The 26,381-nt window shown below is 49.8% G+C and overlaps 1 protein-coding gene across 1 annotated transcript; it reads left to right on the top strand.

Moving 5' to 3' along the window:
- The first annotated feature begins 375 nt into the window (after window positions 1-375).
- Window positions 376-26,359, top strand: SREBF2 (sterol regulatory element binding transcription factor 2). The gene is made up of 19 exons (XM_055712573.1): window positions 376-614; window positions 4,993-5,373; window positions 6,305-6,486; window positions 7,676-7,816; window positions 9,589-9,810; window positions 10,910-11,024; window positions 11,218-11,399; window positions 12,148-12,340; window positions 13,207-13,388; window positions 14,053-14,326; window positions 15,289-15,458; window positions 15,668-15,836; window positions 16,411-16,531; window positions 18,094-18,203; window positions 19,524-19,656; window positions 20,197-20,365; window positions 21,629-21,814; window positions 22,720-22,831; window positions 23,500-26,359. Exons 1-19 carry the CDS (start codon window positions 533-535, stop codon window positions 23,718-23,720), a joined length of 3,345 nt encoding a protein of 1,114 aa, XP_055568548.1. The 5' UTR covers window positions 376-532; the 3' UTR covers window positions 23,721-26,359.
- Window positions 26,360-26,381: the final 22 nt, after the last annotated feature.

Consider the following 26,381-nt stretch of genomic DNA (forward strand, 5'->3'; position numbering starts at 1 on the left):
TCCGTGGGGAGCTGAGGGGGGAAGGAGGCGCCAGCGCGGAGGGACAAACCCCGGTCTCCAGCCGCCACCTTCCACCTGGCCTTTCGGCCCCCCAGCCCGCCCGGGAGCGTGGCGGTGCGACCCCTGCCCCAGCCGGGTCTTCCGTGGGCAGAGGAGGAGCCGGCGCCTCTCGCCCGGCTCCCACGCGTGTCCGGGCCGGCCCCGCCCCCTCATGAATATTCCGACAGGGGGCGGGGTGCCGGGGCGGGGCGGCCTATGCTAATCGCAGCTGCTGATCGCTGACGTGCCATCACACCACGCGCCGCCGCGGCCGCCGATTGGCCGGGGCCGACCTGGTCTCATTGACAACAAACCGCGGGGCGCGCGCGCGCCGCTGCCGTGGCGGCGGGCAGGTGGGGGCGGGGCCGCCGGCCGGCCGGGGCGGCCCAAGATGGCGCGGGGTCGGCGGCGCTCGCCGGCAGCCTCCGCCTGAGCGCCCGGGGCGGCGGCGGTTCATGCGGCGGAGCGCCCGGCCGCGGCGGGCCCCTGCGCGATGGAGGGCGGCGAGCTGGGCGTGGAGAACATGGAGACCCTGACCGAGCTGGGCGACGAGCTCACCCTGGGCGACATCGACGGTGGGCGCCGCGGAGGGGGAGGGGGCAGGCGGCGCGCGCGGGCTGCCCCACGCAGCGTGGGGGGAGCTTGTGTGCCTTCCCGCGTGTGCGCGCCCGTCGGGGGCTGCTGGTGTTGCCCGGGGGGGCCGGGGTGCGTGGGTGGGGGTCGTCCCCCCACGCCCCGAGCGGGAGCGCAGGGCGGCCTCGCCGGCTTGGCCCCCGCGCGTGGGGTGCGCTGCCCACGCGGTGCGGGCCGCCCGCGACGGGGGGGTGGCGCGGGCAGCGCCCCGTGCCGGGCGGGGTGCGGGGCCCGTCCCGCCGGGCAGCGCCTGACGAGCGGCCACGCGTGTCCGTGTCCCCCCCTGCCGCGTGGCGTGGGCGGCCGGTGGCCAGCTCCGCCCGGGCAGCGCTTTTGGGCGACTTCCACGGCGCTGACCCACGCGGGGGGGCGTCGCGGCAGGCGCTGCGAGAAGCCGCGTGGGGGGCTGAGCCCCCGCAGCCGCCGAGCCCTTTTTCCCACCCGCGGTCCCCGTGGGAGTGGGTTGGCGTCGGTGACCGTCTCGTTACTCTCCGGCAGCCCCAGGCACACGGGGCGGTGGTGCTGCCCAGGCTCCCCTCGTGTTTCCTCGTGGCTCTCTCGAAGCGCGTGCGAAGCACTTACCGGAGCTGTGCCGCCACGAGTGCCCGTGGGAGGCTGGGCCGCCTCGCCCTCCTCCGCTGAAACTGCTTAAATTTCCCTTTTTTTGCTCCACTGTCTCGTCATAAAACTTCACCGCATCAGTGGCAGAGCTCCAATGTGCAAGAAAATCCCCTTTTCCCACCGGAGTGCAGCAAAACGAGGTGCCGGTGTGTGATGCCTTATTTGGTGTTTCCCAAACAGCTCCCGAACACCCATGAAAACTGATTTCTGGGTGACCCTCTGCACGGGGCTGGAGCCGGGGACCTGGCTCGGCTCCTCTGCTCTGTTCGGCTGTAATCCTAAACAGAGCTCGGCTTTGGGGGGGGGGGTGGTCTAAACCATCCGTGTTTAGCAGCTGGGAGATGAAATTGAACACGTGCTTTTAAGTTTCTAATTGCAATTGATTTGCAGTGTAGCTAGGAGCAAAATTTATACTTTTTTTTTTTTTTTCCTTTATGATAAGTAAAAAAAGAGTATACCTTTATGAGAACGTAAGGGGCTTAGTTATCACTTATGAAGTTGGTGGTGCAAATCGAAGGTGCTGTTTGCTCTTGTTTAAGCACCACATAATGACTTCTCGGGTTCCATATGGAAACACATGAATTCCCATGAACCCGGAGCCGCCTCTGAGCCATGGTGTGCCCAGGGAGATGTGATTCAGACCGATGAGTAACTCAGGGGTGGGAGAAGCGAGCTTCACCTTCCTCCCAGGGTGGGTTTTCCGGGGGGGGGGGTGGGGGGGTGGGGCAGGTGGAGTTATATGACAGTCCTGCTTTTTTTGTGCTCTGACAGGGATTCATCCTGCGGTTTGAAATTTTCCAAGGGTTTTGATGTGGTTTTAAGTTGTCTTGTTGCCGGGTCTCATAGTTCCTTTCCCATTCAGGCTGAGGGACCTTCACCGCCTGCCATAGAGGTTCTGATTTTGTGCGGTAGAGGAGGAATGACGCTGGTCTGGTGGATGCGCCCACTGTTCTGGGATGTTGGCACTCACTGGGGTGGTGCTCCAGGACTGGGTGCAAGGCTGGCTGGGGGGTCCCAGTGCTGAGCTGAAGGCATCTGGCCCTGCTGCCGGCAGGGCATGGCCAGGTGATGCCGGAGAGTAAGGTCCGAGTTGGTCATGGGTTCGAAGCCTGTCTGGGTTCGGGGTGGAGGGCTTGTTTCTCTCGAGGTTGGGATCTTCACTGGTTTCTGTTTCTTAAAGTGCGGCATCTCTGGGGGTGTCAGGAAGAGCAGCTGGCGTGTGGGAGAGCTGAGCCGTGGCCCGGGAGGGTCACCTAAAGCTCAGCTCTTGCCTTTCAGCCAGGTATATGGGTGCTGGGCTAATGAAAGCAGCAGAAGTCTTCGGTGGGCTCGGTTTCATTGTGGACATTTTTTGATGGCTTAGTTTCTGCAGTAACATCTCACAGCGCGTTAGGGTCTGAGACCTCTTCAGCGCAGGGGGTGCAGGTGATCTGTTGCCGACGGGTTTATCACTGATAGCTGTCCTGTCAAAGCACCCAAGCTTTCTAACAGTTAATGTAAACACTTGCTCTGTTCTCGGTGTAGGCAAAGGTGTTTTTCAAAGGCAAGAGATTTGGGTCTTGGATGTTGCTGTATCTCTTGCTTTCTATTTTTCTTGTGTTGCTACTAGGAAAGCTCTTGCGTTTGATCCCCTGGCAGTTTCTTTAAAATTAATCTTTAGACTTTTTATATTTAGCCGAAGTTGAGTCCATGATAAAGATGTGATTTAACTTGTGAGAGCAAGAGTAGTTTTTCTAATAAGATACTAAATCTGCTGTGTTGAACACAATGTTCTTTAAAACACAGTACTTGGAATTTGGCTCTTACATCGGAGTTTACTTTTCCAGAGGAAATCTCATCTGATTTATTTTATCCTCTACTTGCAGTAGTGCTGTCTGATGGTGAAATAGCAGTGCCATCAAATGAAGAATTTGAAAGTACGTAGAGTTGGGGTTATCAAGTGTATCATGTTGAGGGTTATTTGGGATGGTCTTAGCTCCAGTCAGTTTGAGGGTGAAAAGCTGTTTAATATCCATCTAGATGTTGTGCAGAAGTGTTAATCTTTAAACAGCCCCTCCTTGCTCTGGTAATGTGTTGTGAAAGTTTACCGAGGAATTGCATGAAAAACCCCTTTCATTCATTTAGTTAAAAGTGGAGACAAAGGTTTGGTCCAGCTGGTCCCCGAGGGCGGCTGGTGCTCCTTGCCGGGGAACAGCGTGTCCCCACTTAGTGTCAGGTTATAAATAGGTTAGGAGGACACATCTCCCAAGCTCCTTCATCCAACATTCAAGTTCTTAAGAGCAATGGTCATGGTCGCTGCTTAATTGTGTGTAAGGATGTGGAGGGATTGCAGTCAAAAGGGAAGAAGAGTCATATTATAGAAACACAGCAAAACGTTTGTTGAGGGAGCAAGAAGCTTGGAGAACGATCCCTTTTCTCTTCTCAGGAGTGGCAGACACATTAATTGGATAACATGTGGGTGGCATTGCAGAGAAGCAAATTAATAGCCCTCTTGTTGCTGGGACAATTTCCATAGAAACATTTTGTGAAAAGTTTGGTTCTTTGAACCCCCTTCATAAAGCACAGCAGCAACATCCTTCGGGTTTGTGGATGAGAACGCTCCTGGTGTAAGGAGCCCTTTGCCTTGTTTTTTCCCGTAAACCAGAAATTTATTTTCTACTGTCTAAACTTGAATTTATTATTTAGTTATAAACCTTCTGTTATGTTTGTGGGTCCTCTTCCTTTTTTCCTACGTCAGAGAAAAAAATAAAATAAGACTTCCAGAAAACTGTGGAAGAGCCAGTGCAGCATGGGCAGGTCCTGGGGTGGGGAAGGTTGTCTGACTGCTCACACCACTGCCCACACACAGATCAGGGGAAGCATCCAGGTAGCTTAAGGTTCATAATTGGATTAAATTGGATTAGATGGAGGGAAGAGGAAGCTTTGCTTATGAACAATGATCTCTCAGTTGCAAAATTTTTTAGTCTGTAGGGGAGAGCTATAGCGTTGTGGTGGGAACCTCTTGATGTGGGCTGGTAAAATCCTGGAGAAGGTGGGATGGAGAGAAGCTGCTGTGCAGTGATTGCAGGCAGGGGATAAATAGGCAAAAAAAACCAACAAAAAAAAAAGTTATTCTGGTGGTTAAACACAAGCATGGATTTCTCCTGCTGTAGTTCTATAAAGTGTTGTTTCCTTTAGTCTTTTTTTCCCCAGTTTCTGTTATGCTTGAAAGTAAAACAAAGTTAAGATGAATTCTTACCCTGTTTCTTCATTTTCCAGATACTCAGTGGGACAGGAGGGATAGGGGGCTTGAAAGCACCCTAAAAGTTGGGTGGGAGAACAGTTAATGCTGGAGTTGCATGGGTGGTTGGTTTCTCCCTTCTGCAGGGATTAGACTGGAGCAGTGATGGAATGAGACTAATATTTTAGATATATTGGAGATGGCTTTAAATTCTAGTCTGTGCTTGGATCATTTAGTCTGGGAAGGTGTTGTAGGAGAGTCCTGCCTTTCTCCCTGAACTGCGGCAGCAGTGCCTTGCCTCTTGCCACCTGTTTCTCTCTGGAGATGTTAGGCTGGTGTGATATGTTCTCTGGAGGTTTTGAAGGACCCAGAGCTCACTTCTGTGCATGCGCGCCATCATTTGAGCCCTGACATAATGGCAGGTGTCAAAGCATGTGGGCAATAAAATAGTATTGAATGCATTTTCTTCTGTTTTACAGAGATGCTGCAGTTCGTCAGTAACCAGGCAGGAGACTTTCCAGACCTATTTTCAGATCACTTGTGTGGCACCTTTCAGGGCAGCGGTAGCAGCAGCAGTGGGACCCTGGAGCCGCAGGTGCAGCGGCCGTACAGCCAAGTGCAGCTCCAGCCCTTCCCAGCGCCCCCCGCCTCCCCCCAGCTCCAGAGCCTGCCAGTCAAAGCGGCGCAGGCAACACCTCCGGCCCCTCCGCGGTCAGCCCCTCTGCTCCAGCCCCGGCCCCCGCTCCAGCCTCAGCTCCAGCAGCAGGCCGTCATGATTACGCCGACGTTCAGCTCTGCTCCCCAGACCAGGATTATTCAGCAGCCGGTGATCTACCAGAACGCAGCCACCAGTTTCCAAGGTAGCGGCTGGAGTGCTCAGGATACGGCTGTGCCTGGGACACTTGTGATTTCGGGGCGCTCAGGCTGCGGGAGTGCTTGGTGCACTCACAATAAATGGTGTCTGTCAGCTTCAAACTCCAGAAGCATCCTTGGCCACAACAAGGCTGACCATCTTTTTCTTGCGATGCTGCCTATGGGGCATCCCTTCTCCTGCTTCTGTGGCTTTGGACTTGGGGGAGCATGAGGAACTGTCATAAATCAGATCTTAAGTCTTTTTGTGTGACCTTTTGTGACAGTTGTCGTCTGGATGCTCTCTTCTGTTACGGGCTTCTCTCCTGTGACTCGTGGGAGTTTTGACAACAGTATGTCTAAAAAATGGTTGTTGCAACCCTGTCCTCCCGCTGATGGGTGCAGCAGGCAGATCCAGTCCTGAAGCTCTGGTCTGTCCCATGTGGCAGTCCAGAATGAAGGCATGTTTTTAGCTACCAAACTCTCAAGTGCAGTGCTTGCGTTGAGCAGAGACACTTCTAGGGATATTTAATGATGATGAATGCCAGTTATCTTGATTCTCTTCAGTAGGTGTTGATAAATGATAACTTTTCATGGTAAATAGGATCCTATGGTCCACTGAGACCAGCAGGAGTGGGCAGGTGCTGGGTACTGTGTAATGTCACTCAAGTAATGAGTCCTGTGCTATCAGACCAAAGGTTTTTGACTTTAATTTCTCCTAGCTGATCTTCTGTGCCTCCTGGAAGGCTGCTATTCTAAGTACAGTGTCCTCTTGCAGGAGGCATCAAAGGAGCTGGAAGCTTCCCACTGTGTGGGATGTTAGATGGATGCTGCTTACTGAGAAGCTCTGGGAAGGAGGGGAATGAAGCTAGGAGCATTTGCAGGCTCCAGAACGGAGACCTGTGTCTCTGGACTCTTCCTGACATCTCTTTTGCTTTTCAGTTCTCCAGCCTCAAGTCCAGAGCCTGGTGACGTCCTCCCAGGTTCAGCCGGTTGCCATCCAGCAGCAGGTGCAGACGGTGCAGGCCCAGCGCGTGCTAACACAGGCTGCCAATGGCACCATCCAGACCTTAACGCCAGCCACGGTCCAGACAGTAGCTGCACCACAGGTCCAGCAGGTTCCAGTGAGTAAAACCACAGAGTGATATGAGGGTACAGCAGAAAAAAGAAACTGCTTTTGCGGGTCTGGTCCCCTGGCTTGCCAGGGGAAAGGTGGCAAAGCTTGTAGGGTTGGTGACCCTGGGTAGCATTGCTTTTGCGCAAACGTCTTTACGTGTGAGACTATTTCTAGCCAGCCTGTGTTCTGGAAGTGTTTTACTTTGTGCAAATTGTGTGTGAGTCCCCGTTGTGAGCTGTGATGTGACTTCAAGTAGCAGGCCACCATTTTCGCTAGAACACCTGCATAACTGAGTATGACGTAAAATATTTTGTAACTTGGTGCTGCCAAACTGGATTGGAAACCTTACTTGAACAAGCCTTCTTTGACTTTTGCCTACTTCATTGCAAGTCTGCCACCTCTACCGTGTCTTGTAACGGCTGGCTGATGTTGGAATGTTTTCTTCCAATTCTTCTGCCACACTTTCTTTGATCTTTTTGCTGCTACGGTGTCATGTGATTTTGTTTCAAAACATACACAAGGCTTTTTTGCCTTTGTGTGTCTTTGTATCACGTAAAAACATTTATGGCTAGGGGACTCTCTCAATATGACCAAGTTGCTCTGGTTCAGTTGTACTGTGCCATCTACAGTGCTCCCTGTATTTAAGAGCCAACAAGGTACTTGAAGAAATAAAAGCAAGCTGTGTTATGGCAAAATAACTCTACAGTTGGGGTTGATCTGCTTGTACATTAATGGTGCAGATCCTTTCAGTTAGATTGGAGGGGTGGAAAGCTACTACAGGTATTTGCCAAAGCAGGCTGTCCTAGCCATGTTAGACTCTTGAGTACTCAACGAGTTAACGGAGAGAGCTAACTATAGGTGTAATTGGAGAGGGGAAGGGAGCTTTTCAATCAGCTCTTTTGTGGTTTTACATACTTGTTTACTTCTGGTGACTGATTTGAAAACCAGTGTCCTGGTGGTTCCTCTGCTCCCCTCCCTCCAGTACTGTTCAGACTGTGTCCTCGTCAGAGTTTGTATGAGGGGCTGACAAAAGCCATCCAGATGATGCAGAGCACAAGGTGAAAGAAAAACTCGCCCTGCTCTTGCCATTCACTGAGATGTAAAGTGATAATTCTCGTTGCTTACCTCTGGCTATTGAGATCAGCAGAGGAGTATGTGCCTCCTCTCCCCTTCACCTGTAACTCTTTTCAACCTAGGTTCTGGTCCAACCTCAGATCATAAAAACAGACTCCCTTGTCTTGACAACCCTGAAAACAGATGGTAATCCCGTTATGGCTGCAGTACAGAACCCAGCACTGACAGCACTCACTGCTCCCATTCAGACCACAGCTCTGCAGGTACCGTATGGATGTTCTTCTTCCTTCCCTCTCCTCGTTGACATCCTTTCTTCTTAATGCAAGAGAGAGATTTGGGCTTTAGTATTCTGCAGTGGTGCAAATGAGAGGGGTTTTGAGGGCTGCTCTAGACATGTCCAGAGTGAGTAATACCCTGTTTCTGCCAAGGCTAAACACACAAATTGTAATTTTTTGGCAGCCTCCCATGGCCAGTAAGCAAAGACCAAGGGCATGCTTCTGTTTACTTTTTTCTGGTGTTACAAGGAGAGGGATATGACCTAAAAATTCCATCCAGTTTTTATCCTCTGGAAGATACTTGAAACTGAAAGCTAACTCGCTCAGAATACCTGTGGAACTTTCTTTTCCCCTTCAGTAGTGTCTAATAGCAGTATGTTGAATGTGAAAACTAATTAAGCTACTTTTCAGAGGGCATTTGCAGTGAAGATTCAGTATAATCATTGGAGATAGCAGCTGTGCTTCATGGCCTCCGCTTCTTATCAACTCTGAGAAACTTACGCCCCTAAAGACGCATTTATTAGTCCTGTACATTCTGAACAGATATCTTTGTTCAGATATGTACTGGGGGAGATAAACTTACAAGTCTGGACTTAAGTTTTGACTTCTTTTGCATAGCATGGTAGGCTTCTTACGTACTTGTTAGTAGCCAGGCTAAAGTCTTCAATTAACCTGCTTGCCTTTAAGCGACGTTCTCACACAGAGGTGAGGTGTATGTGATTGTGTCTGTCTGAGATGCAGTCAGTAAAGCGTTTTGAATGCATTGAAATTTGGTGGAAATAGCCAAGGAAAGGGGTAGGACTTAAATTCACTTATTTGTCAAGTCCCAGCTTGAAATGAAACTAAATTAATTTCTAATATCTTATTTAGAAGATTATTTTGGAGTCAGAATTGTTCCTGAAGTTGCTCATGGCTAGTTTATTCTCATTTTAGTCTGTCATTTGACAGAAATAACTCTTCTTCTCCATAACCACTTCCATGATCTTTCGTGTACTTTAGAGAACATGTATACTGTTCTCAATCTTGTTTTGCAGGGTTAAGCAGTCTAAACTTTCTTTACTCCAGCTGACCTAGAAGCCCCTCTGTGCAACTGTTCTGGTGGGATTCATCATCGTTTATTGCAGAGTACATACTGCTTTAGTGTGGTGTGGGTGGTCTGTCCTACATCTAGATGCCCAAGTTTGAGCTTTTCACACCAATGTATATCACTCATTGCCTTAGTTCCCCATCCTAAGGCATTTTTATACCTTAAGGGCCTGGTTTGTTTTCCATTTAATTGAATTCAAATCAACCGCATTGCTCAAGCCGCCGTTTGTTTTTCTGTAGTCAGGTCCTTTCTAACATTGTTGTCACCGGTTTGGAAGTAGCATTACCTGTTGCTGATTTGATGACTTTATTTGTCCACAGAAAAACTGAATTTTGAGACTTAGGGTGTAAGGATTGTAGGAGCAAGGAGGAGCCTTGGTCTTTTTCTCTATTTAGTGGATGAACAGAGCAAGAGTGTTGATGCCCTTGAAGAACAAGAGATGTTCTTACTCCCTGGTGACCAATGTGAGAGGCAGTGGCAGCTTTTTCCTGTGCTGCTGTGCCAATGGGCATGTTGGCTAAGGAGGACGGGGCAAATTGTCATATCTCTTCTTTTCTGAGCTGTACAAACTTTTCCTGATTCTTCTTTTGTTTACTGCTTTTTCTTCTACCATCATAAACATTATCTGAATTGCCTGATTGCTCATGACACTTGTTACACACGGCCTTTGTAGACCCTCGTTGGGAGCAATGGGACCATTTTGACCACAATGCCAGTGATGGTGGGACAAGAAAAGGTGCCTATCAAACAAGTTCCTGGGGGCGTCAAACAACCAGAACCACCTAAAGAAGGAGAGAGGAGAACAACTCACAACATCATTGAAAAACGTTACCGGTCATCCATAAACGACAAGATCATTGAGCTGAAGGACCTTGTCATGGGGACAGATGCCAAGGTAAAGATGTGGAATAAGAGCAAGTCTAGTGTCATAAATACTTTGTCTTCAGGTGCTCGTTGTTCTACAAGTGAAGCAGATGGGTACCTGCAACTGTTAGTAGTATGCACACATGTATTGGGATAAGACTGGTGAGAAGCGCTTGTGTGATGGGAAGCTTGATAATAGTATTCAAGAAAGGTTACTTGTAAAATGTTTATTTTACTATGCCAGTGGTATGTTTCTTGAAAATAAGCTACAACTTAATGCATTTCTTCTTTGTTAGGTCTAACTTAAATAGGCCCTCTAGGTAGAATATCCAAGTGGATGTTTTGATAACTGCCAAACCAGAGCTTGCTTAAATTAAGTTTCCTTTTCTGTGTGACTGCAGTAGGGACAAGGATTTACAGAGCTTTCCATTTTGTTTCCTTTAGATATCGAGTTGTAAAAACTCCTGCTCTCTCAAATATTAGAAGCTTTCTCACACCGTGTATTCAGGGTTGTCCTATTCACTTTACTTCATGCTGGCAGAGCAGGGAGATAGTGTTCTTGATACCTTGCATGGTGCCTGTACAAATACGTGCAGTAGTGAAGTCACCTCCTATTGCTGAGTGGGACTGGAAACTTAAGTTTTAAAAACACTAGTAATGTACAGTGGCTTTGTAGTACTTGAGGCTTGTGTTTACATGCTGAACTTGTCCGCTGCTGCTGGAAGCAATTGTTTTCAGAGGGATGGCCAAGGCAGTGACTCAAGGACATGACAACCACTTATCTCAGAATTAAACAGTGAACTATGGCTAACAGACAGCAGCTTGTTCCATCCCAGAAGAGAGCTACTTCATTTCAAACCTATGGTACTTTCAAAGGACTGTTTCAGTTTGAAGCCTAGATGTGAACTCTATGTGTAATTAAGATGTTAATCAGTTTCCGTTTTACTATTTTTGTAAGATCTTTGAGGGACCTCAGGCCCTGTGTGTCTTTCAAAGTCTGATACCTTGCTCTTTCTATCTCTTCTTTCTATCACCACATGATATAAAGGCTTGTGGTACCCCTAGAAGCAGGAGTGACCTTTTGACACCCTTAATATAAACTGATTTTTCTACATCTTAATTCCTTACAGATGCACAAGTCTGGAGTCCTGAGAAAAGCCATTGATTACATTAAATACCTACAGCAGGCCAACCATAAGCTGAGACAGGAGAACATGGTTCTGAAGCTGGCTAACCAGAAAAACAGTAAGTTGTGGAGGCTGTGCAGCACAGGGGAGGCAGTCAGCATGAACGTAGGGTGCCTCTTTGCAGTTTCTTTTCCTTTACTGAGGTTGCGTTGGTAGGGGCCAATGTTACTCTGGGTGATGGAGCCAATCGGAGCAACACTGGCAGGATGTACGATCAAGAAACGTGTATAATGCAGTCTTGATTTTTGCAGAGCTGTTGAAGGGCATTGACTTAAGCAGTTTGGTTGACAACGATGTGGATCTGAAGATAGATGACTTCAACCAGAACGTGCTGCTGATGTCTCCTCCAGCCTCTGACTCGGGATCCCAGGCTGGCTTCTCTCCCTATTCCATTGATTCAGAGCCAGGAAGCCCACTCCTTGATGATGCAAAGGTACTTGAGACTTCAGCTGTCAAATTCAAGGCACCTACTTCAGGGATACATGAGGGCCAGAATTTAAATTCTCATTCTCAAGAGTGAAACCAGCAGACATCTGGCAAGCAGATCTGTAGGGGTCAGAGATCCTTTGTAAGGATGAAGATGGTGCATGGGTGTGATTTATCTTTCCTTAAATGATTGAGACTGCTTCCTCAGCTGTGTTATCTGAGCCATACATTAGCTGCTAGAAGAACTGTACTTAGCCTTCAGCCCCTGTAGAGTCTCTGTGGACTTACAGTGCATGTTCATGACCCAAAGAGCCCATGGCTTTCCAGGGATATATATGTCCAGTGAATAAAGCAGGAGAACTTGGAAATGGATAACATCAGCTGTGGTTAATGAGATCATAAACAAACAGTAACGGAAAGCTGTTGGCTGTCTTCTGATGACAGGTTTGTTTTGTGGATATGACAGAAAAAGTGGGTCTTCTGACAGATCCTCAAAAAAAAGTGAAATGACTGGGAGCAGAACGAAGGTGAAGGCACTCAGATACCTCAGCCTTATCTTACTAAGCTAGGAAAGGCTTCACTGGGATTCTTGCTAATTTTGATCTTAAAAGTAAATTTTAGAATGTATTCTGTTTCTCCTTCTTCCCTACCCCTCCCTTGGCATAAGCATTTTATTATTCTACAGAATGGTAAGTAGGTTTGGGGGGGGGTGGGTTCCTTCTCTTACTTTTCTTTCCATTCCTGTTCCTTTGAAGGTTAAAGATGAGCCTGACTCTCCTCCTGTGGCCCTTGGTATGGTGGATCGCTCTCGAATACTCCTCTGTGCTCTCACGTTCCTTTGCCTTTCCTTCAATCCTCTGACATCCCTCCTGGACGCCCGAGGAACCCCGGAGTCCGACAGCCTGGTGCGCCACAGCTCTGGCAGGAACGTGCTGACCATTGAGTCAGGTAATGAGCTAGAATAGTTTGGACCACAGAAACTGGCCAGGCTTACGCGGTCTCCCTAAACACCATCTCCAGCTGTGACGGCTGCAGGTCATGAGATGGACTGTCAGTGTGATGCAGTAGGATGGTTTTGTGTCCTCAGGGAGCTGTGTGACCTTTGCTTAATGGTTGGGGAGGGATAGTAACTGCAGGGCTGGGTGTGAGAGGAGATCCAGCCAAGAGTGGTTGGACATGGTTCCAGTTTACATCCACATGCAGCTTTCTTCTTGCACAAAACCACCTGTTGCTCAGTGTAGTGAGGTAGAGGGGGAAGTCTGTGAGACATGTTCATTTTCTATTTGTTTTTAAAGTAACTGATTTTTATAACTTAATAATAAAGTAGTAGCTGAAGAATTACTTCAGAAACACTGTTGCTATGTAGGGTCTTGCAACTGGCTTGTTCAACACACTTATTCTATAATAATAATGGTTTAGTGTACGGTAGCTTAGGGGAGGGCAGGGGTTTCTGTAGGCATGCTGTCATTTTCCCGACTGGTAAATATGCTTCCTCAGTGTTGCTTTGTAAACTTAATTAAGACCAGAAAATGATACTGAAGTACTGAGTAGCCATGGGTGTAGCTGGCTCTGATTTATTATAAATAAGTCTTGTAAAAATAACTATTTTTATTTAGTTGGGAATATTCTAGCTTGGAGGTTGGATGAAGAGTTGTTGATACAGGTGTTTCCTGATGAAATTGCAGTCTTTGCAAAAGTTGATACCATGTGTGGCAAGCGTAGCAAGACATGCTTCTGGGTCTGTGCTCATGCTGTTGCTATGCTTTTGGTGTCCAGATTAACTTTTAACTTTCCTTTTGGCATGATGATGGCAGATGCAGGCGGTTGGTTTGGCTGGATGATGCCCACACTGATCCTGTGGCTTGTGAATGGAGTGATTGTGCTGAGCGTGTTCATAAAGCTCCTTGTGCATGGAGAGCCAGTGACCCGGCTGCACTCAAGGTCGTCGGTCACGTTCTGGAGGCATCGCAAGCAAGCAGACCTGGATTTGGCACGGGTAAAGTTGACTTGTGATTTTGCATCAAATGCATCTTCTAGGAGGGGGTGTGGGTAAATATTGCCAAGTGAGGCAGTGGCTTGGCACTTGCAAGATGGTGTTCTTGGAGTGAATTACCCTGTCTGATTTCAGAGCAGGTGGTGCTAGGTTGTCTTGAGCAGATTGCTGTCCTCCTTCAGCCTAAACTAGTGCTGCATGGATGTCAGCATAGCTTCTGTCCTTGTTCCTTGCTGCTACATCTTGTAGCAGTCTTTGGCAGCAAGGTCTTGGGTTTTGTCCAGAATCTGGCCTCTGCTGTGTCTTTTTTTTTCTACTGTCCTCCAGCCTCTTGGAAGTCCTCTCCATTGTTGAGGCAACATTTGACTTTTCAAGTGGGGGCCTTGAAACTTCCACGTTGTTTGAGAAGGCAGGAGCTCCTTTCACCTAGTGCCAGTGTCTCACAAGCAGTGCAGGATCGGAGCCGTGTGTGGAAACATATGTATAGGGCCAGATTTGAAGGTGGTGTAAATTGTCTTCATGTTCACTGGGGCTGTGTTGACTTCTCACAGCTAAATCTTGTCCCACCTTGCACATCAGTTTGTCTTGCTCCTGATGCCAAGGAGGTCCCGAAGTGTTTCTGTGATGGTGCTTTTTGTTATTGGACTTTTTGTCACATTATTTGCAGGGGGATTTTGCTGCAGCTGCATCAAACCTGCAGACTTGCCTGTCGGTACTCGGCCGAGCACTGCCGGCTTCCCGTCTGGACTTGGCCTGCAGCCTGTCCTGGAACGTGATCCGCTATAGCCTGCAGAAGCTGGCGCTGGTGCGGTGGCTGCTGAAGAGGACTTCTCATCAGTGGCGGGCAAGGGAGGCCACTGCAGGCTTTGAGGATGAGGCCAAGACTAGCGCTCGGGATGCAGCTCTAGCATATCACAAGCTCCATCAGCTCCACATAACAGGTGGGAGCAGAGGTGACAGATCTGCTGTCCTTGATTTGCCAAAGGAGGAGGCTCAGAGCTGATCCTGGGGGATACAGGGAGAGGACTACCGCCTCCCTCCTCTGGGAGGGTTGCTGTTGGAAATCAGCCTGACAGATTTCAGGAGCCGTTTTCTAAAACACGGCAGGTTCATGCAATAAAAGGGCTCTGTAAGAACGGCCAAAGCTGCACAGTGTCTCTAGTTACATGTTCCTGAGTCTGCAGAGGTGGCTGAGAGTCTTTCCCAACCAGCAGTTGACTGAGTCCAGTTGCTTTTTGCTGCTGTTAAGTGCTTGTTTCATCCCTGTCACTTGGGAACGTAATGTGGAAGCAGGAGCTGGGGTTGATTGCTGGAAGAACTTAAATCTCCAAAACTGTGTAGAGTGCAGATTGCCAGTTGTTGTTGATATGCTTTGAAAACCTGGGTGTGTGCACATGTCCTAAGGAAGTGCTTGAATGTTCCTTGTGAATGGTTGTTTTTGCTGTCCTTGGCAAGCCAATTTGCCATGTTAATAGGCTCCAAGCACATCAGAAATCCAAGCTAAACTTCCTTCTGCCTAATCATGCCGTGTGAATTACAGCCATGCCGCCAGGGATAAGTACTTGTTCTTAATATTATCTGTGTAGGTACAGGTGTGGACTGCAAAGACAGTGATGAATATAGCAAGACAAAATTTGCTGATGACTTTATCCTGACTGGTTTAGCTGTACAGGGCTTTCTGGCAGAAGTGAAGCTGTGGATGCCAACCTTGGTATCTGTGGAGGGAAGACTCAATTACAATTGTCCTGTTGCCTGAATACAAAGTAGGCATATGATGTAATCTTCTCTTGTCAACAGGTTCTCATTGTCTCTATAGGATAGTAGCCCTGCAAATCACAGTAGTATTTAGTAGCTGGTACTACTGCATTAAAAGTTAACACTTCTCCTTTCCCTCCTGGCGCAGGTAAACTTCCCTCCAGCTCAGCTTACTCGGGCTTGCACATGGCCCTGTGTGCTGTGAATCTGGCCGAGTGTGCAGAAGAAAAGATCCCACCCAGCACAATGGCAGAAATCCACCTGACAGCTGCGGTTGGCCTGAAAACTCGCTGTGGAGGCAAGCTTGGTTTCCTGGCGGTGAGTTATCTCCTCTCCCATCACACCTCTAAGTGGAGCTCTAGGAAGGCCTGCAAGCTGGCACTGCCATAGCTCAAGGCATCTGCTAGCACTACAATTACAACATGGCCTGTGGTTATGATACAAGCTGTAATTATGATAAGACCTTTGTCCTTGGTGGTGTGTCTTTCCCTGGATGCTGTTCTCAATCTTAGCATCTCCTTCCGCAGGGCTACTTTCTAAGCCAGGCTCAAAGCCTGTGCAGCTCGGAGCGGAGTGCTATTCCTGACTCGTTGCGTTGGCTGTGCCACCCCCTGGGACAGAAGTTTTTTGTGGAGCGAAGCTGGACAGTGAAGTCTGCTGCAAAGGAGAGCCTGTACTGCACCCAGAGGAACCCTGGTGAGAGTCGCTTGTGTCCCAAGTGTGTGGCCTCCCAGCGCTTTAAGCCTGGCAGTCTCTCCACTTCTGGGACAAAAGCAGGTGTCTTGTTTGAAAGTGTGCTCTTGTATGTTTGCCCTGCTTGTGGTCTTGATGGGCAAGAGGGGCTGTGCAGCTGAGAGACATCACCCCAGCCTGCAGGAGCTGGCTTTCCTCCCTTTGTATGCTGTGCTGTGTCATCCTGCTTGTGTCTTCATGTGCTGGAGCACAACCTGCATGTGGCCCTGAATGTCTGCGGGGTGACTTTGGGGTTGCTAAGGTTTATCCTTTCTAGAACAGTGTCATCACTGTTTTGTTGAGTGGCCGAAGTTCCATGGGGATGTTTGGCCAAGGGCTACAGCTTTATAAATGGATTAAAGGGTTAAAAAGGCCCTGAAAACTTAGTCTTTAGAAATTGTTGCCTTAATTCCTGAAGGATTTCCCTCTACTGCTCCTCCTCTTGCTCCTACATTTTGGTGATTGTTTTTAGTTGTGTCGAGAGGTGGCTATCACAGGATCCAAGTGGAATGGTTTGGTTGTTGTTTTCTTCCTCTAGCGGATCCTATTGCTCAAGTTCATCAGGCATTTTGTGAGAATCTGCTAGAGCGAGCAGTGGATTCACTTGTGAAGCCTCAGACTAGGAAGGAGATAGCAGGACAAGAGGAGGAAGAGCCATGGTAAGTTTATGTCCTGGGCTGGGGACTGCTGCCCGCAGCTGCAGGCTCTGAGGCATACCTCAGAACCATTGACCTTTGGGGCAAACTGAATGGTTAGTCCTTATTAAAGACTTGAAATGACAATAATGTAAGTTTGGCCACCACAACTGATTAGAAGACCAAGCTCTACCTCTTCATATTAAAATTCCTGAAGTCAAAGGTGAACCTGGGTGTGGTAAGGATTTCTGGTATCAGCTGGCGTAGTACTGTTTGATTCCTGAACTGGATGAATCACACTTTCTCTGCTGTAACAAAGCCTAGTGTTCAGGAACACTAAAATCAGTGTGCACCTACCACTTCTGTGGACCAGAACACATGTCCAGGCCTCTAAGAGCATGATGGTCTGTCTGGCCTGTCAGAGAGTGACCCCACCAGCTCGCTGCCTTATGCATGTGTATTCTCCTAACTGAAGTGCTGCGTTGACCACCAGCGAAAAATCAAACTGATGCGTGCAAGAGATGATGTTGGCCAAAATTGTCATTGCCTCTAAGCTCCGTCACCAGTTGAAAGGGGCTGATAGGTGGGATTGGAGCAGCTTTTTGTACTGAACCCTGTCCAGCTCTCTCCTGGACTCCCCAGGAAGCAGAGCCCCAGCCTTTGCCAGCAGTTTGGCACTGTTGCTACTGATCTCCAGATATGCTGGTGCCAGGCAAATGCTATGTAAATATATGGGAAGGCTCTGTAAGAATGCTCTCCCCAAGAAGTGTGGATAAAAGCCTCAGATGGGAAGATAACCCAGTTTCCCTGCCTGTCGAGGGAAAATAATGCACATTTAGCTTCCCCCCCCCCCCCCCCAATCTTATGTCTGTTTTCTAGCCATGTTGCAGAGAATGAGCAGCAGTTTGGTCTAACTGCTTGCACAGTTCAAATGCTTATGCTCAGGTGCTGCTGTTGATGATAGAAGGTAGCAGGATTTGTATGAGTGAGGTGTGTTGTCAGTATACTTGTGGGAGTCCTGTCTCCTCTTAGGAAGCACCAGCTTTAGTAATACAGCAAGCCTTTTTGTCCCCCTCTAGGGGGAGGAGCTCAAGATCTTCCTTTGTAGCATGTCCCAGGAAATTAGATCGTTGCTGCGTATGCTACTTTCTCTGACCAACGCTATAAATGTGTTTTCACTTGCATTCATACATATTTGCATATATGCAAATAGTCACTTCCAGAAGTGTAATGCAGCCTCCTTTGGAGGCAGTGATTGAAACGGAGCCTGTAATCAACTAGTAACATATGTCATGCCCAGCATTTCTGTAGCTGAGGTGAGACTCCCAGGGCTGACTCTAGTTCTACGCTGGTGGTCCTGCATGGGGAGGTGTGAGGGTAGTCCTCCCTGAGCATCTGTGCACTTCTGCTCTCAGGGTGGTCTCTTCGGTCTGGCAGTGTTGTGTTGCTTATAGAGCTTGGACTTTCTGCTGACTTAATGGATCAGCGTTGTTTAAAAATGCCTTGTGACTGATGAGAAACACCTTCAGGCTTTGGTGTCTCCTGTTTGACAACATAGTGAAGGTCTGCCTTGCTTCTTGTTTCAGCGAGTTCTCTAGTGCCATGGAGTACCTGAAATTGCTCAACTCGTTCTTGGACTCAATGGGAAGTGGAGCCCCACCCTTTGCCAGCAATTCTGTACTCAAGTCCGCCCTGGGTGAGTCTGGCAGAACTGAAGCTCTCCCAGCTCCAGGAACTCTTGCTGATACGCGTTCCCTCTCTGCCACCTCTCAAACTCCAGACAAGGAGAGATGCAGTCCTTGGAATGAGACTTGACTGCTGAGCAGCGGCACACCACAGTGTTGTACAGCAGCTCAGACTGGAAGGTGGTGGTTGGGAAGGCCTGGACGTTCAGCTGTGTGTTGTAATGCTGGGTGCCCAGGTGGGGCTGCTGTTATTTGTATTGCTGGGCACATTCCAAGCTGAAACCTGTGCCCTCACCTGGGAGCTTGCTTCTGGCAATGCGAAGCGAGAGGAAGGGTGTAGCATGTAAACAAGCATAGCAGTGTTGCAGTTGAGATACAGGAAGGTTTTTTCCCGATTAATTACCTGTTGGACCAAATACAGTGAGGTTGACCTCACTTTCACAACAGCTGTCACTTATATTCCTCAATTTCCAGAGGCCTGCTGCCCCTACTGTAGGGAAGCTCTGGGCTTATATTGAGAGGTGCTTGGTTTGGTCCCTTAATGCATATCTAGTGGAACAGTGAGAGCTGTAGGCTCCTCCTGAGCCATGCCCTTATCCGGGCTTGGCTGGCAGCAGGCTGCTGGAGGCTTCGTCTTGCTTGGTGTTGGTACAGACAGCATCTGGCAGCTCACCAGGGTGCTGCTGGAGCTTTAGAAACAAACTAACTGTGCTGTACCTAAAATGTGTAGAGCAAACATAGAAGGAAAAGAGGATACTTCTTTTTCTCAAGATTATTTTTTGGTATAAAGGGAAGTCTATATTTGGGTCAATATTGTCATAGAATCTAAAAGCAGGTCAGAGTAGCAGAGCATATTTCCTTTGTCCCTAGGCAGGCTTTGAGACGTTTCTGAGGGGATGTTAAATAATGGAGGGAAATTATGTAGGGAACCTGATTAACTGGCTTGATGGTGATTAGTGCCAAGGCATGGTATATACAAGTGGAGTTGTTATTTTGGGATGGTGAGTGGAGATCCTTGTCAGGAAGGAAGTCAGCAGATTTCTAGACAAGTAGGCAGGGTAAGTTCTTATTGACAAGATGCAAACTTAGCATCTAAAACTCTGCATGCAGTCAGGTGTAGGGTGTTTGCCTGCTACAAAGTTCCTTTGGGTTCCTGCAGCATGTTTCACCATTTACCTGGGTGGCTGTTTTCTCATGGGATCAGTTTGGGCTCATTAGTATCAATCTCAGTGGAAGGCACTGGCAAGGGCACATGACACCTGCCTGCTTTTCCAAGCAAGGAGGAGCCAGGTGTCCTTTACTGGGCTGCAGCTTATGATTCTGTTTTACAGGCCCTGATGTGGTGTGCAGATGGTGGTCAGCAGCGGTGGCTATGGCAATCGGTTGGCTCAGGGGGGACGATGTGGCTGTGAGGTCGCATTTTGCAGAAGTGGAACGCATGCCGAAATCCCTGGAGATGTCAGAGTGCGTAGGCCTTGGACAACTTTCAAACCCCTGCTCCTTTCAAATGGGGGGCGGCTCTTCCCTAATGCTGTCCTGTAGGGCTACCTCTACCTGTGCTCTGGAGTTGCGTGCCTCTTGTGCTCTGGGATGTAATAATATGACATGTGATGTGCTCAGCAGCTTCTGTATAGTCAAGGCTTACAGGCTGATATTAGAGTTGTGGACTGGAAGTGTCAGAATTGCTTTTTTAGGAGTGTCTTCTGGCTTTGTTCTAATTGCATAACCTCCTGCCTTCCAAAATCGGACAATAAAACTTGATGGAAAGGCTGCTGTCACCATCTTGGTTCTTTTGCACTAAAGCATCTTTGCCACTTTCCTTCCGTTTCTCTGTGCAGTCTGTGTAGGGAGGAACAATTTCCATTTTTTTTCTGAGAAATTATCTCTGCTCTTGAAGATGGAGGCTAAAAGCTGATGCTGGTTGCTGCTTGGGCTCAGCTCCTGGGACTGCCCTGTGGCAGCGTGCCACGATACTGCTTGAAAGCAGTGCTCTCTTTCTTTCAGGAATGCCCTGGTGAAAGCCACCTTCTATGTGTGTAAAGCCATGCAGGCCTCACTGTCTGGGAAGGCAGATGGACAGCAGAACTCCCTGAGTCACTGTGAGAGGGCCAGCAGTCACTTATGGAACAGCCTCAACATGAGCAGTGGCGTCTCCAGCACCGTCCTCAACAGTGTAAGAGCTATAAGCCCCAGGGTAGCATATGGTCTGTCCCTGTTGTAAGGCTGGTCTTGCTGCAGGTGTATCACTTCACCGTTGTATCTGCATTCTCCATCCATCCTGTGTCTCCTGGGAGTAGAGGGCAAATTTCTTCACTTTCCTTGCAAAGGGCATTGACGTCTTTCTGCCTCTGCTGTATGGAGGAGCAGAGCTGCAAGTACAACATTGTTTCCCTGGGCATGGTCTCAGGTAGCTGAGCTCTCACTTCTCCCCTACTAGTAGCTATCACCCCTTTCTGGTGCTTTGACCACTTTGACTTTGGCCTGCAGAAAGCATCCGTCTCTGTCCTCCAAAGGAAGTTGCTGGCACCTGTAAAGCAGGACCTCATTAAGTCAAGCCAGCTCGGTTTCAGGCAGCACTCATGAGTGTTTGAACCCTCTTCCACGAAAGTGGGACTGTGCCATGCTATTCCTGAGTTTGTGTGGGGCTTGTTTCTCTTCTTTCCAGGATTACCTAAAGCCAGAGCTTCCCTTCATGGCATATGGGACACAGTTCTAGTCCCTTCTGTCACTCCTGGGTGGCAGCTGTAGTGCATTGTAGTTGCATTGCATGTTGTGGCAGTAACTGTGCAATGTTTCTGCAGTGCAGTACAGAGGCACTCTCCACTTCGGCAGCACGGTTAGAGTCCCCTAAGAGCAAGCAGGGCAGCAAGCAGTGCGAGGGGGCAGAGCAGATGGGGAAAAGGGATTTGGGCAGCCACTTCGGGCTATGTCAAGACTGCCTTTTCTTTTTCGGGGTGGTTTTTTTTTGTTTGCTTGGGGTTTTTTTTTGTCTCCAGTAGCAAGGCTGCCTTTGCTGTTTCCCACTATTGCTGTTTGGACGGGAAAGCCTTTGCAGAAGGCTGGGGTGTTGCTGCTGCCATATCCACTTGGCACGTCTTGTCTGGGGTGGGCTTGGGAGTCAGCCTCGCAGAGGTGTTGGCCCTCCTGGAGGGGACAGCTGCTGCTTGGGCACAGCCTGGTGCTTGTTCCTTAGGCTGGACCTCTCGGGGCCAAGCCTCAGAGATGCTGCTAGGCAAAAGTACAAAGTCCTGCTCCCTTCAGTGCGTTGTGGTGGGGTGACTTGGCTGAGAGGGCTGGGGTGGCCCCCTGGGTGGGCAGGAGGTGCTGCGGCCACCCTCCCGTGGGCCACGTCAGCAGCAGTGTAGCAAACAGCCTGTTACTCACCTGATGAGTTGTGTTAATAAGCATGTGTGCCTGGTCCCCCTGGCTCTTGCAGATGATCCAGCTGCTGGCCTGTGACTTGCTGCTCTCTCTCCGCACCAGCCTATGGCAGAAGCAGGCGAACACCAGCCAGGCCCTGGGTGAGACCTACCATGCCTCGGCCCCCGAGCTGACGGGCTTCCAGCGTGACCTTGGCAGCCTGCGCAAGCTGGCCCACAGCTTCAGGCCCGCCTATCGCAAGGTGACAGCTTGCCTTCCCTGCCTGCTCCACCGCCAGCTTAGCTGTTGTCCGAGGGGTGACAGGGAAGCTGTGGCCCTTGGAAGAATGTAGGGTGTATGTGGGCTTGAGTGGTTTGGGCGCTTGGGGTGGGATGGTCTGCCACCAGCAGGCTCCAGGCTCTCTTGGTGGATGATGAAGGAGGTTCCTGTGGGAGTCTGGTGCACGTGGGGAGGTGGCCACCTTAGTTTCTACCTAGGAAACAATCAGGACATCTGTGTTGCCAAATAAATACCATGGCATCCTGTCCTTTAATGTGGCTTCAGAGTGGGTCAGTCCCTCAAGGGGGTGTGAAAGGGGGCTGCCTCGGCCATGTTGGCTCTGCGGGTGACTGTGGGGTCAGATGCCTTCTGCACCTGTAGAGCATCAGGTGCTTCTCTGGGGGCTTTCCCCCACTTCTGTTTAGTCTATCTAGTTTGAAGCCTCTGTACCGGAAGTGTAGTCGTCTAATACTTGGACAAAAGTGTTGTCCTGATGTTGTCCAAACTCTGGATTTCAGAGTTTGGTGCTGTTACCGGAGCACTGCGCTAGCAGTGTGGGGTGAGACACCCACCTAGGCCACAGTGCCAGAGTTTGCTCTCCCATTTTTCTGCCCTGTTCCGTGCTCTTGTTCCTCCCCTTTCTAGGCCACTCAGGTATTGAAAGCAGGTGTTTGGGTTTTTTTTCCCTTCTCGCAGTTGCCTTGACTTGCAGATTTCCTAGAGACAGGTGGGAAGGTGAGGGAGGACTATGGAAGTGGGTCTCTGTTGTTGTCAAGGCATCAGCGCTCTGCGCTCGCAATGCGGTGGCTGAGGGATGATGTGAGTTCAGCCGCAGCGTCACCCCTATGCCAGCCTGCCTCTCACCCTCCATCCTGCCTTCCCTTCCAGGTCTTCCTCCACGAGGCAACTGTGCGCCTGATGGCGGGTGCCAGCCCTACCCGCACCCACCAGCTGCTGGAGCACAGCCTGAGGCGACGCACACCCCAGAGCAGCAAGCAAGGTCAGCCCTGGGGCTGGGGCAGTGACCTGCTGCTTGTAGGGCTGGGAGGGGGCAAGCGCTGAGGCAAGGTGTAGGGGAGTAGCTGTAGCCTGCAGTGTCATCCCTGTGTGAGAGGCTCACGGTGACGAGCTCCTGTTAGTCTGTGGCTCATGAAGATGCTTCTGCCATGCTCTCTACAAGCCAGCTAACGTGAGCTGCCAGCCCTGGACTGGAGGTGTTGGTAGACAGGCTGGAAAAACGTTTGCCTTTGTGCAACCACACATGCACAAAATTTGGCAAGCTGGGGTTTGGGGTGGTCAATGCAAAGGCAGAAGCCAGGAATCCTAAAGGGGGAGAGCCAAGAGATGTGATGCTGGTTATAAAATTCCTTGGGGGTTTAAGGAAATGGGCAGATGTGCATGCTGGTGCTGGGATGAGCCCTAGGAAGTGAAGTGAAAGGGACTGTCTCTGTAGAAGATGAGATTGTCAGTCCCTGGCTGATTCCAGCTGTGACTGTTCTCTGTTAGCTTAAAGTCACTGCTTGGGGTCCGCAGGGTGCCCCCAGTTCTTGGCACAGCTGGGGGATGCTAGCCAGAGATGCTAGTGCCCGTTGAGGGCCCACATGGAGGGATTTTGTCAGCACAGGTGGTACCTTCATCATGAGGTTTTTCTCTCCTCTTTGCACATAGGTGAACTGGACACCCTGCCGGGCCAAAGGGAGCGAGCCACAGCCATCCTGTTGGCCTGCCGCCATCTCCCCCTCTCCTTCCTGTCCTCCCCGGGCCAGCGAGCAGTCCTGCTGGCTGAGGCTGCCCGCACGCTGGAGAAGGTGGGGGACAAGCGCTCCTGCAATGATTGCCAGCAGATGATTGTCAAGCTGAGTGGGGGCACAGCCATTGCTGCCTCCTAATGCCAGCATGGGGCCACCTTGTGCAAAGACAGCCTGGTGGACTGTCAGCCTGGACTTCCCTTCTGGAGCTTAAAAAAAAAAAAAAAAAAAAAAAAAATGTGCTAGGTTAGGGCTGTGCCGGTGGGAGAGGGAGGGAGGGTTTTGTTTTTGTTTTGTTTAGCTTTATTAGCCCCCTTGCTTGTTCTCAGGCGCTGCAGCAGGATTCTGTCTGATTGTGGATTTTGTGACCATGCCTGGGGCTGTTGGTGTTGGGAAGTGCTGCTCTGACCTGGAACCCCCATCCCTGCTGGGGGGAGAAGGCCACAAGCCCAAGGCACAGAGAAGTGGCACGTTCTCTGTCTGTTCTCAGGGGCATCTTGCTCTCTTCCCAAACACCTCCGTGGAAAGAAACCTTTAGGGAGGGCAGAAGATCTGCTCAAGTCCTGTGGGGCTGCTGGAGGCTGGGGCTGTTCCCAAGAGAGAGGGGGAAGGCACCAGCTTTCCTTTAGCTGCGTGTCAGGAAGCTGAAGCCTCCTTAGACCCAGCTTAGAGGTGCTCTGGGAGTATTGCTTGGGGCCAGTACTGCTGGGCAAATTTCTCTACAGTTTTTATACAGTTTTTTTATAGGAGTGTTCGTGGCTTTACAAAAATGTAGGGAATGATGCAGCAGATTTCCCTTCCTCTCCACTTTGTGCATCTCCTTCCTGTGATGGCTGCCTCTGGCTTTTGGCAGGGAGCTGGGTTTGTGGCAGCCTACAACAGGCAGAGCCTTGTAGAAGGCCAGGGTGTCCCTGGTCAGCTGGTGCTGGGTGGCAGCAGAGGTGGACATACAGCACCCTACACTCAGTGTGAAGGGTGAATGCTTCTCTGGTGCCTTCTTGTTGATGCAGAAACAATTTTTAGAAAGAGGTTTTTATTTTGCTCAACTCCCAGTCCCAGAACTTGTCTTCAGGTGTTTCTCCTTCCCTTCTCCAACTGCTCAACAGCTCTGGAGCTCCTGCAGGGACTGGGAGGCGCTGGTTCAGGGTGTGAGTCTCCCAGCTGTTACCATCGCCATTCAGAGCAGTTTGACTTGTAGGTGTTGAATCACCTGTGACTTTCCAAGAGGAGGAGGTGGACTAGGGACGGGGAGGGAACATTGCCCTCTTTCTGCCTTTCCTGTTGCATCTCTCCAAAGTGAAGTGCAAAGCAGTTGCCCTGTCACATGTGCAAATGTGGAAATCAGCCTTTGGCAGGTGAACATCGCTGTTTCTCCCTGTGCGTATCCGGTGTGTGCTCCATGTTGGCAGCTAGAAGCACTTGGCTATGGGCAGCAGCCCAATCCTGTCCTGTCCCAGTCTGGTTTGTACAGGCTTGGCTCCTGCACAGTCATAATTTGGGGTCTTTGGCAAGAAGCTTCTACAGGTATCCAGTTTTTATAGAGGGGAGTTGAGAGCTTGATCTCCTTCCAAAATGAGGGGAAAAAGATGGGGACTTGTTTTCACACTTTGCTTGGGGTCCTTGGGCATCTGGGAGGGGGATTTGATGTGCTGCAGGAATTGAACACGAGTAATGCTAGTCCTGGAATTGCCCAGCTTCAGCAAGGTGGAAGCAGGGGGTCAGGAGAAGCCTGTCTCTCAGCCAAGCCTGTTCCCAGTGACCCTGGGCTATAGCTGCAAGCAAAAGCATGAGGACCAGGAGATGCTTCCCATTCTCCCCTGCTTTATTTGGGGAATAGCTGGTGGACACCCAGCTGCAATAACTGGCAGTCTGTGCTCTTCACCTTCCTGGCAGGCAGGGGGGTCCTTTGTTGTGTCAGCAGTTGGAGAGGAGCTCATCTGTTGGGGAGAGGTTGCTCTCGGTGTGTCTTCAGTCTGTGTTAGAGGATGCTCTGGTGGCAGCAACTTCTGCTCTGAGCAGGTATCATAAGTATGCAGAACAGCTCTTGGTTTTGGGTGGGTTTTGATTGCCCGTTCCCAAGTTTCGTGTCTTACCAGTGATCCTATTTTGGGGGTTGGATCGTATCCTTCTACTTTTTCTCTTAAGTGGCTGTTATGCTGTCTTCCTGGTCGTGGGTTTTTCCTAAAATACAGAAACTCCTTACCTGTGGGAGCCTCTGAGTTGTTTTGCATTTCCCCAGGTCACGTGCAACACTGTGAAGTTCCTGCTTTAGTAAAAAGGGGAAGTGATGCTTCGGGAAAACAGTGATGTTAAGGCTTCATTTTGGTAACTTAACGGTGGACTGAGCCCTGGGGGCTGGGCTGCAGGGAGTACCCGCTGGGCCAGGGTCTGGGAGGCTGCTGGGCTGAAACCCTGGTAGCTAATTGCGTGATCCACAGAGCGTCCTAGCACTGCTGGTACTTCTTTCCCCTCCAGGGTGAGGGATCTTTGCCGTGTTTTTTCTATACCGTTCATAAATTTGCTGGCCCTCTGTCCCTACAACTTTTTTATATGTGTGTGTATATACTGTAACTTTTTTTGTTTGCGGTTGGGAGGAAATTGTTTTATGGATTATGTGAAGAAAGTCTATTTATCCACATGGAGTTCAGAGTAGGGATGCTTTGTGGTAAGAGATGGAACTGGTGGTGGGGAGGTTCCCCAGGGAACATATCTTCTGTCTGAAAACCCTGTTCCAGGGCTCCTGAGCATCTGTTACCTAATAAAGGTGAACGTTACCACCACCTCCTGTCTGCCCTCTTTCTC

The sequence above is a fragment of the Falco cherrug genome, chromosome 5 (genome assembly GCF_023634085.1).
Source record: "Falco cherrug isolate bFalChe1 chromosome 5, bFalChe1.pri, whole genome shotgun sequence".
In the NCBI taxonomy this organism is placed as follows: domain Eukaryota; kingdom Metazoa; phylum Chordata; class Aves; order Falconiformes; family Falconidae; genus Falco; species Falco cherrug.